Source organism: Anabrus simplex, chromosome X (genome assembly GCF_040414725.1).
Source record: "Anabrus simplex isolate iqAnaSimp1 chromosome X, ASM4041472v1, whole genome shotgun sequence".
Lineage (NCBI taxonomy): Eukaryota > Metazoa > Arthropoda > Insecta > Orthoptera > Tettigoniidae > Anabrus > Anabrus simplex.
The window spans coordinates 159,714,986-159,730,064 of NC_090279.1; the positions used below are offsets into that span (position 1 = coordinate 159,714,986).

General features: G+C 41.3%; 1 protein-coding gene across 1 annotated transcript in view; it reads left to right on the top strand.

Annotated features, from left to right (window-relative positions):
- The first annotated feature begins 3,866 nt into the window (after positions 1 to 3,866).
- Positions 3,867 to 15,079, top strand: part of Br140 (bromodomain-containing protein 140) — a 203,612-nt gene continuing 192,399 nt past the window's right edge. Inside the window, exon 1 of the mRNA XM_068230481.1 lies at positions 3,867 to 4,047. Coding sequence (XP_068086582.1) covers positions 3,867 to 4,047 — 181 coding nt within the window. The remainder of the gene's footprint in view (positions 4,048 to 15,079) is intronic.

Below are 15,079 nucleotides of genomic sequence, written 5' to 3' on the forward strand. Positions count from 1 at the left end.
TATTTAAGGTATTTGCCTGGTGCAAAAATGGGAAACCACAGAAAACCATCTTCAGGACTGATGACAGTGGGGTTCAAAACCACTGTCTCTCAAATACAAGGCTCACAACTGCGCAACCTTCATTGTACGGCCGCTTACTCAGTAGGGAGTGAAAAAAAAATACTTGCTAGGCCTCGAATTTTCTAATACTGTCGGGGTCGGAAAAGAACAAGAACTGACAAAGGGAGGTCGGATGAGATAGATGAAAGTGAGGAGCCTGGTACAAGTGGAAGTAATATCAGGACTCAGCTAAGGGCCCCATGGCCACCAACCCCTGGGGCCCTATTCAGTCACCTCATACGACAGACAGGGGATACCATGGATGCATTCTACTGCCCCCACCCACAAGGGGAAGTGATTGAGGTTATGTCTATGTAGAACGTATGGAATATCAGATAAGTAAAAGTCTTGATGTTTCTCTATTTCACTATGATCCATTTTATAGACTACTGTAATCAAAACAATAACTTACCCTTGACTAGTTAAATTTGGATCCTTGAACATGGTTACACTGAAACAACTTGGAACAAAGTCTGAACCTTCGGTTCAAATGTTCTGCGCCTTGTTATTTTACGCTATCCAAATCAGCACAAGAACATAAATTTACCCATTGTTTACTTCTGAAAGAGCAAATTAAACAAAGAAATAAGAGAATAAAATATAAGTACAGCCCAATATCAGTTAGTCAAACAACAAAAACATATCCATGAATGTAAAAAAACGCATTTGGGCGATAGTGGATTCAAACCCCACTGTCGGCCGCCCAGAAGATGGTTTTCCGTGGTTTCCCATCTTCACACCAGCCAGCCCTTTCCTATCCCATCATCGCCATAAGACCTATCTGCGTCGTAGACGTAAAGCAAACTGTAAAGAATGCATACCTAATCAAGTCTTTTGGAAAACAAAAATAAGATTTAGATCGATTTTCACGGAGAAATTTAAACATCCATACATTGTGCATTTATTGCCAGCCATGCTGAGGTCATTTCATCTACTGATGCATCGAATAAATTCGGGAAAGTGCTACTTTTATAACCATCACACCCAAAGTAGACCGCTGCGGATTGCCTGTAATATCTATTACCGACGTCAGATGTCACTCCACAGCCGCTAGAGGCGCTGAACACAGTTTTCACGTATTTTTGTTATTGCTCTCTTGTCTTGTTTTGCTACTCTTTGCTGTATATGCTGCTATCTGACGGCAAAATTTAACAAGAAGTTCAGTACCAACACCGCCGTCTCGATCCTCTTATACTGCCTGCTCTATGCCGCTAGTTTAACACAGGAAGGCGCGACTACCAATAGTTCTCCAAATCGCCGTAAGAGTGCAGCAGTAGACGCACAATATTCGCTGTCAGTGTGGGTGTAGCACTGTATTATTGGTGTATGAATGTGTGTGAAAACCTGAGTTATTTTGTACAATGAGTAAACGTGTCTGGTCATTTTCGTTCGTACAAGATATATTTTGAATAGAACTGTGAAATGAATTAATTATGTTATGTTTATAGATATTTCAAAAGTGATTTTAAGGTGTGGGTACTTGTTTCTTTCCGTTCGTGCAAGGTATATTTTTCGTAGAACTGAAACTTCAGATTCTTTCCCCGAAATATTCAACTGTTGTATACCATTTTGCCAATCTCGTCAAGGTCTTTCGCAGCCAGAAAATATACGACTCCATGAAATACCGTCTAGAAGAGAATTGAGAGAAAAGCGGCTGTCGGCTTTATCTAGGCAAGGACCTAATGAAGGAAGTAATTGGATATCCTCAGATTAAGCTCGCATCTGTGCCTTTACACCTTATTTCAGAATTTGATGGAGCCTCCGCGGCTCAGGTGGAAGTCGCTGGTCTCTCACCGCTGGGTTCTGTGCTTCAAATCCCGGTCACTCCATGTGAGATTTGTGCTGGACAAAGCGGAGGCGGGACAGGTTTTTCTCCGGATACTCCGATTTTCCCTGTCATATTTAATTCCAGCAACACTCTCGAATATCATTTCATTTCATCTGTCATTCATTAATCATTGCCCCGGAGGGGTGCGACAGGCTTCGCTAGCCGGCACAATTCCTATCCTCCCTGCTAGATGGGGGCTTCACCGAGCTCGATAGCTGCAGTCGCTTAAGTGTGGCCAGTATCCAGTATTCGGGAGATAGTAGGTTCGAACCCCACTGTCGACAGCCCTGAAAATGGTTTTCCGTGGTTTCCCATTTTCACACCAGGCAAATGCTGAGGCTGTACCTTAATTAAGGCCACGGCCGCTTCCTTCCCACTCCTAGCCCTTTCCTGTCCCATCGTCGCCATAAGACCTATCTGTGTCGGTGCGACGTAAAGCAACTAGCAAAAAAAAAAAAAAAAAAAAAGATGGGGCTTCATTCATTCCATTCCTGGCCCGGTCGAATGACTGGAAAAAGGCTGCGGATTTTTTTCCAGAAGGTGATTAAAGCCGTGGAGGATAGTGGATTCCTTGTGATAAAAATTGTGACGGACAATCACAAAACGCCTTCATGTTTAGACATTTTGGACTACCTCAGATATCCAGACGACAATATTCCAATGAAACTAGAAAAAGGAAATCAAATCCTAACTTGCGGGTACCAGGTTCGTGTTGTTGAAGAGAGGATGGAGTGTGGCATTTGTGTCAGCAACATCTCACTGCCTAGAGCTTCGACACCTCTAAATGGAACTGATTATACATCAGGACAGAGGAGGAGTTCGACACCCAAAACCTAGTTTTGTTGCTCTGGTGAAGCATCTCCAGGAGTTCGTTTAAACTGATGTGCTCTATTGTCGAAGTCCTTCAAGCGTACGACCGTAATACGAGGACTTGCGACGTCTTCCCTTTCAGAATACTGGGCGAGTTGGCCGTGCGGTTAGGAGCGCGCAGCTATGAGCTTGCATCCGGGAGATAGTGGGTTCGAATCCCACGGTCGGCAAGCCTGAAGTTGGTTTTCCGTGGTTTCCCATTTTCACACCAGGCAAATTCTGGGCTGTACCTTAATTAAGGACACGGCCGCTTCCTCCCCATTCCTAGACGTTTCCTATCCCATCATCGCCATAAGACCCATTTGTATCGGTGCGACGTAACACAAATATTAAAAAGAACTTTCAGAATGTGTTTTGTTACAGTGTGAGGTCAAAGAACATTAGCAAAATGTTAGTGATATTATCCTCGCCAAGTTCGTAAGACCTCTATTATTTCATATTGCGTTGGCAAGAACACAAAAAGTACGGTACCACTCCAAGCCTTCGTCCAGGAAAATCTTTAAATTGTGCATGAAGAGGCCAACTGCGACTTCGTGCAGATAATATTGCCGATATTTAATATTATTGATGTAATTTACGGGCTTCAGTGAACATATGACCATACTGCATAGTGTTTTGTAGGCTGTCGTCATTAGAATCAGTTTAGACCATTGTGCGTCTATGTCTGCCATCTAGCGGAGAAATTTTGTCGCAGCGTAGTCGCAAAAAGGCTCGCATAGAGCAGGCAGTATAGGAGGATCGAGACGGCGGTGAGTACCAAATTGCTCTCTCCCGAAGTGTGATCTCCATGCAAAAACCTATTGACCGAAGTTCGAGCTCTTTGTTTGATGTTAGTGATGGCGGCTGTCAAACACAAAAGAACCGACGCTTAATGAATTTGTTTCCAATTTTCCTTGCATTCTAAATGCGATTTCTCGTATGTTAATAAGGACTTAGTTGCAATGGTGAAGCGGTTCAAAGGTAAACTTCTTGAAATTCTGGGAGTTTTTATTGGTGGAGTGTAATATGCACCATTTAATGAGTGTTTTAACTCAATAACCTAAATTTACTTTAAATCCAGTGTTTAAAAATGGGTTTAGATTTCGACGTGTTAGAATTCTGTAGGAAGCTTCGATCTTCCAAACAACCCCCTTACGAATGTCCAGTTTCTGAGTGTCGAAAAGTGTACAAGAGTTTGTTTGGTCTCCAGTATCATCTTGTGAACTATGACCATAACAATCCTACCCCAACTAATCCCACTCCCACTCCAGGTGAGTTAACATTATTGGAATCAGTAAAGGTAGTAGACATTTACACTTTGGCAAAGTATCGTCATATGGTATGACAGGAGATTTAGTGCATGTAAGAAAATAACCTGAACAACCATTGGGGCTAAGAGTAGGAAATAAGTAACTAGATGGATAAAAGTACTTTTCTCTTTAAAGATGCTATTAGATATTCATGTATCATTTATCATCACTGCATGTGCTGGAACAGATGTTTAACCTTTTCCTTGTGTTTGGAAAATTATAAACTCTTCTCTTACATGGACCGGTATTCTTAATTTATGGGCTTTTCCATTCATTATGGTTTCATATACTAGAGATGTGTTGTAATTAAAATTTTGTACTTTCCTTGAAAATGTGGATGATATCTAAAATTATTCTTTCTGTAATTACATCTTTATATTACAGTTGAGTTTGAATTGATTAATGGGTTCATTAATTTCAAATAATAAACTTTCTGCTAATGTATTTACCCAAGTAAATAGGTAAAATTTCATGCATGCTAGTAGCTTAGAGTTAAATCAATTATTATTGTAGCCAGTACTGCAGAGTGTAAAGAGTGTCACAGTGCAGTATATCACGGTATTGTCAATATCAGTTAATTTAGTATTTTCCCTTATACCATGTGTCTGTAGCCCTCCAATGAGGATGTACGTACGACAAGGTGTGTAAGGATCTGCAACTTTTCTGTATATTTTTTCTTTTCACTTTTTCTTGTGTGTTGCATTTTAAGGGGTTAGGCGTTGAAGACTATGTGCAGATTGCCAGTCTCATATTTATAGATCTTTAAAAATTATTGAACCTTTGAATGGCTGGCTAATATTTTTACAGCATTGATTTAATAAGTTTTTACAGCTCCAAATTCTGTAGTAGTGCTTGGCTAAACCAACGGCACAGTGTAGTTGGCTAGTTACGTCCTGTACTCAGGTCAGGGAATTAATTTCCCACCATTGTCAGAGGACTTTGTTAGTCTTTAAGCCATATGAACTAGATCAATGTGTTACACACAAAGTCCAAAATCATATTTTTGTAATAAATATAATAATTTAATGGCGATATCAACAACTTCCTGCATGAATGGGTTGCCAAACTGACAAAGAAAAAGTCTGTTTGTTTTAAGCTTTTTTGTCCTGCACACCTTTATACTTCCTACTGATATAATCAGAGAAATTCATTTTCTATATGACTTATATTTTGGAATAAGGGACTAGTTAACACTGATAATGTTCATCAACAAGTAAAAATGAAATGGTTTATGGCTTTTGGTGCCGGGATTGTCCGAGGACAAGTTCGGCTTGCCAGATGCAGGTCTTTCGATTTGACACCCTTGGGCGACCTGCGTGTTGTGATTAGGATGAAATTATGATGAAGACAACACATACACCCAGTCCCCGTGCCAGCGAAATTAACCAATTATGGTTAAAATTCCCGACTCTGCAGGGAATCGAACCCAGGGCCCCTATGACCAAAGCCCAGCACGTGAACCATTTAGCCATGGAGCCGGACCATCAACAAGTGTAGGAATACAACATTAATAATGTGGGCTCAACAAAAACTTTACTTGTAAATTAAACACTCCTTCTGTGCGCTTACTGGGCTGCCGGACTGCGCAGTCTACCCTCACCACTTGGAAACAGAGAAAGCGATTCCCCAGTCCACATGCGCACCAGCATTGACTATGTTTTGCTGTCTTTTTCTGTAGCTGTGAGATTGCATTTAAGAGTTATAGGGTTCAAATCCCACTGTGAGGAACTGATGACCTAGATGTTAGGCCCCTTTAAACAAAAATAATCATCATCGAACCCCACTGTCGACACCCCTGCAGATGGTTGCTTATCTTTACACTGGGCAAAACCTTAAGTAAGGAAACGGTCCCTTTGTTCCCATTTTCTCTGTCTTATCCCATCATTACCGTAAGACCTATCTGTCACTGCAACATAAAACAAATAGAAAAAAAAACTTTTCCCACTCGTCTCCATTGGATGACATTACTGCTGAAAGGATTATGAAAATACGGTACTTTTTTGCACTAATTAATTTGTGAAGGGTGATGTCAAAATTATTTTATAAATCAAGGCCATGGCCGATTCCTTCACACTCCTAGGCCTTTTCTCTCCCGTCGTCGCCATAAAACCTATCTGTGTCGGTGCAACGTAAAGCAAGTTGTAAAAAAAAAATATATTTTCTAAGGAAATTGGTTCGTGGTGTGGGTTACTATAGTCATATTCTAGTTTGTGATCCATAGGCAGTGGCTGAGTGGCCTAGTAAATGGTTCTGAGAGCTGGGAATAAGAGTGGGCATCTAGGAGATATTCCGAGTCATGCCCCTCCTAGTGCTCAGGCGGCTAGGACTGTACAATCCACAGATGGTCCCTTACCCACTAGAGGAGAGATCCTCACTGGGAATGTGTAAGGGCAGCATCTTGTTTCACAGAATTTTCACCGAGCACGCTCAGAACGTTTTAAGAAAGCCTTGGACCTATAGGGAGTAACGGAGTCCCACTCCCAATTGACAGGTGAGGGACTCTTTGGAAACAACTTGGTGAACAAAATGATTAGGGTCAAGCAGCTGTGGTCTTGCTTTCAGGAGACAGTGGGTTCAAACCCCACTGTCAGCAGCCCTGAAGATGGTTTTCCATCGTTTCCCATGTTCACGCCAGACAAATGCTGGGGCTGTAACTTAATCAAGGCCACAGCCATTTCCTTCCAATTTCTAGCCTTTTCCTATCCCATCGTTGCCATAAGACCTTTCTGTGTTGGTGCAAAGTAAAGCCGATTATATATATATTGCTTGTGTATATTATATGCCTAACATCTTTTAATTTTAATCCAACCACAGAAAGTGAAGACAGGAAACATTTCGGCAAAGGCAGTCCTATAAAGGGACAAACTCGAAACATTATTTGTTACGTTTGAGAGTGCTTTGAACGGGAGAAATGTAACAATGGTCCTATCATTTATATAAATAAAGTGTTAGATAGAACTGCTGCTCTGGTTAGAGTAAGCAAAAACACTGTAATTAAAATGGGAAAAGATCACTATTATTACCGATCTCAGTAACTGCAGTCACTTAAGTGCAGCCAGTATCTAGTAACCAGGAGATAGTGGGTTCAGACCACACTATAGCCCTGAAAATGGTTTTCCGTGATTTCCCATTTTCACACCAGGCAAATGCTGGGGCTGTTCCTTAATTAAGGCCATGGCCACTTCCTTCCCACTCCTAGCCCTTTCCTATCCTATCGTCGCCATAAGACCTATGTGTGTCGTGAAGTAAAGCAACTTGTAAAGTATAAATACAGGTAATATTATAGTAAACGGGCAACTGTTGTGGGGAATTATATTTATTGACATAAATATTTGTTCTTGCTGCAAATACTAATCTTAATTATGCATTACATTTGATTATTTTTATATTTTACTTTGAATTTCTGCTTGAATTCTTTAAAATGAATCTTTAACGTACAGTGCTGACTTTGACGCGAGGAGACCTTCGTTGAGTAATACGACGTGGCAACACGCAGCATCTCGCTCTCTTAAATATCAATCCCTTTCTAGTTCCGTGTGGACTATAGTACATGTCAGCATCAGCTCAGCAGCTAGACCTGTGTCTTTGCTGACGCGTAAACTGATTGCATCTTTCAAGCTCTGTCTGCAAAACTCATGCCCTTCAAGTTCATCGAATAAAATGATCTCACTGCTTTCATTTCCTGTTTCTAATGGACCATTCTTCTTCTTAGGACGCCGTCTTCCTACGAAGGTTGGCAATCCAATTGATTATGATAACTCTCGAAACAGTGGCTCGAAAATTTCTATGGAAGTTCGTCCATACCAGTGGTGCAGATCTTTAAGCCAGGAATTTCTCTGTCTCCCCACAGATCATATTCCTTCGATATTCTCCTCGATTATGAGTTGGAGAAGTTCATCTCTTTCACCTCTCACAATGTGCCTGATGTACCTAAGCTTTAGTTCATTGACAAATGTTAGCTCTTTTTTCCTATTTAACAAGTTGAGGACTTCCTCGTTGGTCTCCCTTTCTGCCTAGGATATTCGAAGCATTCCTCTCTACAATTACATTTCGAAAGTTACGCTCCGTCTCTCCAGCAAAGGACTGAGCGTCCAGCCTTCAAAACCATACCGATGGACAGGGAAAACGTAGCATCGCAACATCCGAACTCTGAGCTGTAGGTTGAGATCTCTACTGGTGAATAAGGCTTTTATACTTTTCAATAAATTTTTGGGTTGCCTAATCCTGGATAATACTCAGTCATTGTAGTCCCAAGATATTTGAAGGATGACCCTTGTTGAACAGTTGGGTTGATGTGTAGAGAGGCCTGCTTAGGTGTACTCGAAAATACAGTCAGCTTTGTCTTGCCAATATTTATGAAGAGATCAAATACTGCACTGATCCTTACGATGTTATTAATAATAATTTGCAGATCAGCAAGGTTACTGGCTAACATAATAGTATCATCACCAAAGCGGATATTATTTATGACATTGCCATTTATCCTGATCCCTAGGTTAACATCCTCCACAGCTTCTCTGAACACAACCTCATAGTAGATATTAAAAAGGAAAGGCCATGAACCTACTACGCTGGCTTAACAGGGGGAGAGGTGATACTCTCACGTGGCGCATCCCAGGTGGCGGATAGGGGGGCCCTAACCGGCTTGCCGGTGGACTTAAGGGAAATAAAATACCTCTCGCGGACCAAACACAGTACCTTCTGCGGGTGATTGCTTCCACTACTTGTGCCAGGATCCTCACTTTCGTCTATCCTGTCCGACCTCCCTTTGTCAACTCTTGTTCTTTTTCGACCCCGATGGTATTAGAGCATTCGAGGCCTAGGGAGTCTTTCATTTTCACGCCCTTTGTGGCCCTTGCCTTTCTTCGTCCGTTACTTCATTTTTCGAAGTGACAGATCCCTTCTTCTCTCTCTCTCTCTACCCCGTGGGTGGGGGACGCAGGAGGAAAATACACCCACGGTATCCCTGCCTGTCGTGAGAGGCGACTAAAAGGGGCGACCAAGGGATGGTCCAATTAAAACCATGAAACTACTTGTAATTAGTACCATCACGCAGATGTACACCATGGGTTGCATTTACTTGCGCGTAGTACCACTATGTTAGGTACACAATAGGTTTGTGATTAGTAGCGACAGTGTGTGAATCAGGATGTGGCTCCTACAGTACCTGTGATTCATACCCCTATATGAGCGACACCATGGTTCTGCCTTACCTATGCTCAGTTCCCACTATGTGAGGTGTTCCATGGGATAGTACGAGTCCCTGTGGTTAGTCCACTTATGTGAGGAACGCCATAGGTTTGCGTTGCCTGCAAATAGCGCCGCAATGTGCGAAACACTATAGGTCTGTGTTACATGTGCGCATTACACTACCTGTGAATAGTACCCTAATGTGTGGAATACCGCGAGTCTCCGCTACTTTTGATTAGTACCGCAACATGACACATAGCATGGTTCTACTTTACTAGCGATAACTACCATTATGAGGGGCTGATGACCTGGATTTTGGACCTGTTTTGACAATATGCATAATAGATTCAGCATCGTGCTATAGAAGCAGTCCCTTGGTCAGTAATACTATTGTTTTGTGCCAGCTTCTGTGCATGTGAGGCACTGTGGGTCGAATCCACTGATTGTTTTAAATTCATATCCATCCATTCATTTTTCGTCCTCATGCTTTAAATTCTGGTCAGTGGAGGATTTTGGAATTTTAAGTTGTCATTTCATTTTGTCTCGTTTCGTACCATTAGGGTCCGATGACCTCGATGTTAGGCCCCTGTAAACAACAAACATCATCATCATCGAAAAGGAAAGGGGATAGGACACAGCCCTGTTGCACGCCTCTACGTATAACTTTGTTCTCAGTTGTATCTCCCTCTATTTTGACCTCTGCTGTTTGGTTCCAGTAGAGCACCATGTTTATCTTCAGTTTCTTCCTAATTCTAAACACATTCTCTTCACTTGGACTGGTATCTTTTTTGTGGTAGGGTTGTGATCATTGCTATTTGAAAAAGTACAACTTTCTCTACTCCACATTTGACACGTTTCTTCCAGTTGACACATTTCTTGAACACTGTAGCATTAAATCCTGGCCTAATGAAGTACGGTACACAGTGAGAAGGCATAGAACACTAAAATAGAGCAGGGATGACATTGTATCTAGCCTCAACAATGTAAACAAAGCAAATTGCAAATTCAGTATAGCTACCATCACAGGAATGCCAGAATAAATATCCCTCACCTACAGAAATTTACCACTGAGATATATGTGCACAACATCCATCAACATGACATTCAGGTTAGCAACCCAGTGAGCACATCAAGGCAATGTAAGCGAGTCCAAAAATAAATCTTTAAAAATACTGTATTGTAGTGGATTCTAGCCTTCTCTACATCCAAGAGTATCATTTGGTGGAATAAATTGTGGTAGGTCATTTGTCAAATTATTCCCACCCCATTTAACAACAGATTGTAAATGATTTTGGCCTCCTCCTTGTTATCGATTCATTCCTTGTAATCGACCCCGTCTTTGTTCTCTGCCTCTCCCTTGTTTTTGACCCATTCCTTGAATTAGGCTCATTTCATGACTCCAGTCCCTACTTGATCCCTGGCCTCTTCCAAGTCCTTATTCCCTCCCCAGATCCTTGTCCTTTTTATCCAGACCTACCTCCATTTATAGATCTGCAAAATCTGGGTATCCATCTAAGTTTTCACCTTGGGTGTTTGTTACCCATGTCCTCATCGTGATTGTCACCTTAGTTGCATATCCTCATGTTGGTTGTCACCTTGTTTGTCATGTAGGCAGTGATCAGCATTGTCAGGAAATTCAGGTTGCTTTCAGCATTGCTGTCATCTCTGTATGGCAAATGTGGAATGAAATTAGCATCACAGTCAATGTAGTCTTATCTTCATGTCACTGTTGTTTAGAATCATCAGAGGTTAGGGTCTGCTAAATGTCATCTCTGTAAGCAAATTCATCTTTGATTAGACTAGATTGTAAATTTGAGTTAAAATATGAACATGAATAACAAAGGAATTTATATGTGATTTAACCCAATGTACACATATGTGTACATATTAATTTACAACCACATGGATGTTAAACAAACTGTTCAGATGATTTGTAAAAAAACTTATAACCATTTATTCGTTTTTATAATTACAGAAAATGAACAAAATCCACCAATAATTACTGTAATCGAGTTGCAGAGAGGTAATACAAGGCCTGTTTTTTTAACCTCCGATGGGCTATAAAAAGAAAGATACATTGTCATAAAATGATTTTATCACTAAAAGTTTAGTAGTTTCATACATTTTTTCTTCCAAATAATTGCAATACGATTTAGGCATTCGTCGTATCATGACGCCAGCTTTTCAATGCCCTCTGCAAAGAAGTCTGCGGTCAGTGAGGTAATGTGCATATGGACAGTCTCCTGAAGTTATTAGTTTGTACATCACACATGGAGGTTTACGATCAGTGAACTTTCTACAGCAATCCCAGACATTTCAAAGTCTTCTCTGTACACAATTATGACTCGACAGTTAGAATACTGGAAACTTTGTTCACGTTGGATCCCAACAATGTTGACTGATGATCACAAAACTCGGCGAATGGCATCAGCCGTAATGCTACTTACGCATTGCCATAGTGAGGGAGAAGACTTTTTCAAATCTGTTGTCACCGGTGATGAAACTTGGGTCTTGTATGACAAACCAGAAACCAAAGTACAGTCTAAGCAGTGGATGCATCCTTCTCCAAACAAGCCAATAAAGTTTAAACTGACATTAAGCAACAGGAAAAACAATAGCTACCATTTTTGGGACAATAAAGGTGTCATGTTGGTGGACTTTATGGAGCTGGAGTCTGTCCAGACGCACATTACCTCACTGGCGGCAAACTTCTCTGCAGAGAGCATCGGAAAGCGGGTGTCATGATACGACAAATGCGTAAATCGTTTGACGATCATGTGGCAAAATAAGTATGAAACTACTAAACATTTAGTGATATAATAATTTTGTTATGTCAGTGTATTATATATATATATATATATATATATAGCCCATGGAGGTTGAAAAAAATACAGCCCTGGTGACTGCAGAGTTAGATTAAACAACAGTTTGGCAGCAAATTTGAACTGTCATGGAAATTAAATTCTACGAAGAATTAGTAGCCTACACATATGTGTACTTTAGGACTGAAGAGGATTTTAGATTGTACGAGTAAATACACCAGCACGAAAAATGCAACGCAAAATAAATGGTGAAGAAATTGTGTATAATTATCTATTTAATCACAGTTTAGCATTTTTAATGTTTTTAGACAGGGAGGATGCCTTTGCTGGCGAAAAGTAGTGTTTACAGTACACTATGTTTTCTGGTATGAGCTAGAATAAATTTGTTATTGACATCGACTCCAAGTTTGAGGGTTTAATGTTAAGGGAGAGGTGTCCAAAGAAGACTGGCAGAAGCCAGTCTGAAGTCTAGAACACCAACTAATGGCCCAGAACTCACCAAATATCATCACACAGACATTATAGATATTGATTCCCATAGGCACCTGAAATATTTGTCCTGAATGAGTAAATTCATAATTCCAATATAAATGGTCCATTACTGGAAATTATAAATTTTCCAGCCAACTCATTCCTGGTTGCCAGTGTTTCGCCTCAGTGTGTCATTTGTTGGTAAATAGCACACCTACCAAGATGCATGGCTAGTGCACATAGTGGAGGCCACTGCGTAGCCTACCTGCAGCCACAGACAGTGCCAGTGCAATGAGTTTGTGCTGTCTCTGGATCCAACCGATGTAGATGCAATTTCCAAAATACAGGAACTTCTGTTAACAGAGAAGATACATGGTTTGTAGACAGAACTATTTTCTGTCAGGAATGGAATATCTTCTCCTCCATGATGAAACAGACAGTTTTCCCACCGAAAAGCTTGAGGCTAGTCTTCAGAAGAATTTGGATGTTGTGAAATTTGTTGCGTCTACAGAGCTGCCATTCCGACTGAATGCGAAGTTTGTGCCACTGGTTTCTATGGGTTTGAAAAGAAATTTTAGCATTTACAAAGATAGAAAAAACAAATGGTTAAAATGTGAGATGCTTAATGCTTTGAGACACAACAGCTTCCTATTTTTCCTTCCTCTGGTGAATGGTAATCTACTGAGATTAACAGTTTCAAGCGAGTTTATTTAAATTACAATGCCTTGTTTGCGAGACCTGGTGTTTGAGTGCACAATGTCTTCTGGTATGGACTAGATTATTGTTACTTTTCATTGATCTGTCCCAGTCTCATCTTTGACAAAATGAAAGTGACCGAGGTATTAACGATGCCAGTAATGCCATTCCTAATGCAGCCAGTGCCTGTTTTAAATGGTCTGAAAATGCCACTCATTTGGTCGGTTGGTGCATGCATTTCAATGGGCTTGGCAAACATATTCTGGCTCAGTGAGGAATGCAGTGGGAAACTTCCTTCATTTCCCTAGTACTCTTTGGTGATGCCTATGTCTTCTGTGACAGCTGATGGTAGAGCTGTTGAGGATGAAACCAGCCTTCGAGCTGAATACTCAACACAAAATAGGAGAAAATGCATGTTTTGCCCCCCTTTTCCCTGGTATTTGAGTACCTTTTCTCCCGTGCATATTGCCCGTGTTTAAGCTCCTGTTGAGCCTTCGCGAATGGTAAGATATACTGTAGATCCGGTATTGGCAGTTCAGACGACGTAACAGCGCGCTACACAAAGCTACCAACTTACGAATATAGGACCTGAGCACCCTACACAAGACCACCGGCGGAGGAATATACGTCCGGCTGGGAGGCAAGCAAAGAGATTCCAGTACGCCTCACGCATCCCCTGGAGTCCTCCTAAAATGTGACTAGGTGGCAAAAAGGTAAGGTTACGGGTGCAACACCACAACGGTTTTAAACTGCGCTGTACCTTGTGGGCACACATGATGCGAGATTTATCGGAGGCAATCGAAAACAAGTCTTTATGACACACTGCCGTCTCGATCCTCTTATACTGCCTGTTCTATGCCACTATGGAGCGAATACCAATATTTCTTAAAGTCACCGTAAGAGTGCAACAGTAGACGCACAATCTTCGCTGTCAGTAGGGGTGTAGCACTGTTATTGGTGCATGAAGGTGTGTGAAAAGCTGAGTTTTTTCGTACAATGAGTAAACGTGTCTGTTCACTTCCATTCGTACAAGAGATATTTTGTATAGAACTGTGAAATGTTATGCTTGTAGATATTTCCAAGGTGATGTTAAGGTGTACTTGTTTCTTTCCGTTTGTGCAGTGTATATATATATATTTGTAGAACTGAAACTTCAGATTCTTTCCCCGAAATATTCAACTATTTTGTACCATTTTGCCAATCTCGGCAAGGTGGTTCGCAGCCAGAAAAGGTACGACTCCATGAAATACCGTCTAGAAGGGAATTAAGAGAAAAGCGGCTTTCGACTTTATCTAGGCAAGGACCTAATAAAGGAAGTAATTGGATACCCTCAGATTACTCTCGCATCTGTGCCTTTACACCTGATTTCAGAAGGTGATGGAGCCTCCGTGACTCAGGCGGCAGCGCGCCTGCCTCTCACCGCTGGGTTCCGTGGTTCAAATCACGGTCACTCCATGTGAGATTTGTGCTGGAAAAAACGGAGGTGGGACAGGTTTTTCTCCGGATACTCCGGTTTCCCCTGTCATATTTCATTCCAGCAACACTCTTGAATATAATTTCATTTCATCTGTATTTCATTAATCATTGCCCCAGAGGAGCGCGACAGGCTTCGGCAGCCGGCACAATTCCTATCCTTGCCGCTAGATGGGGGCTTCATTAATTCCATTCCTGACCCGGTCGAATGACTGGAAACAGGCTGCGGACTTTTTTTAGAAGGTGATTAAAGCCGTGGAGGATGGTGGATTCCTTGGGATAAGAATTGTGACGGACAATCACAAAACACACGTCTTTATGTTTAGACATTTTGGACAACC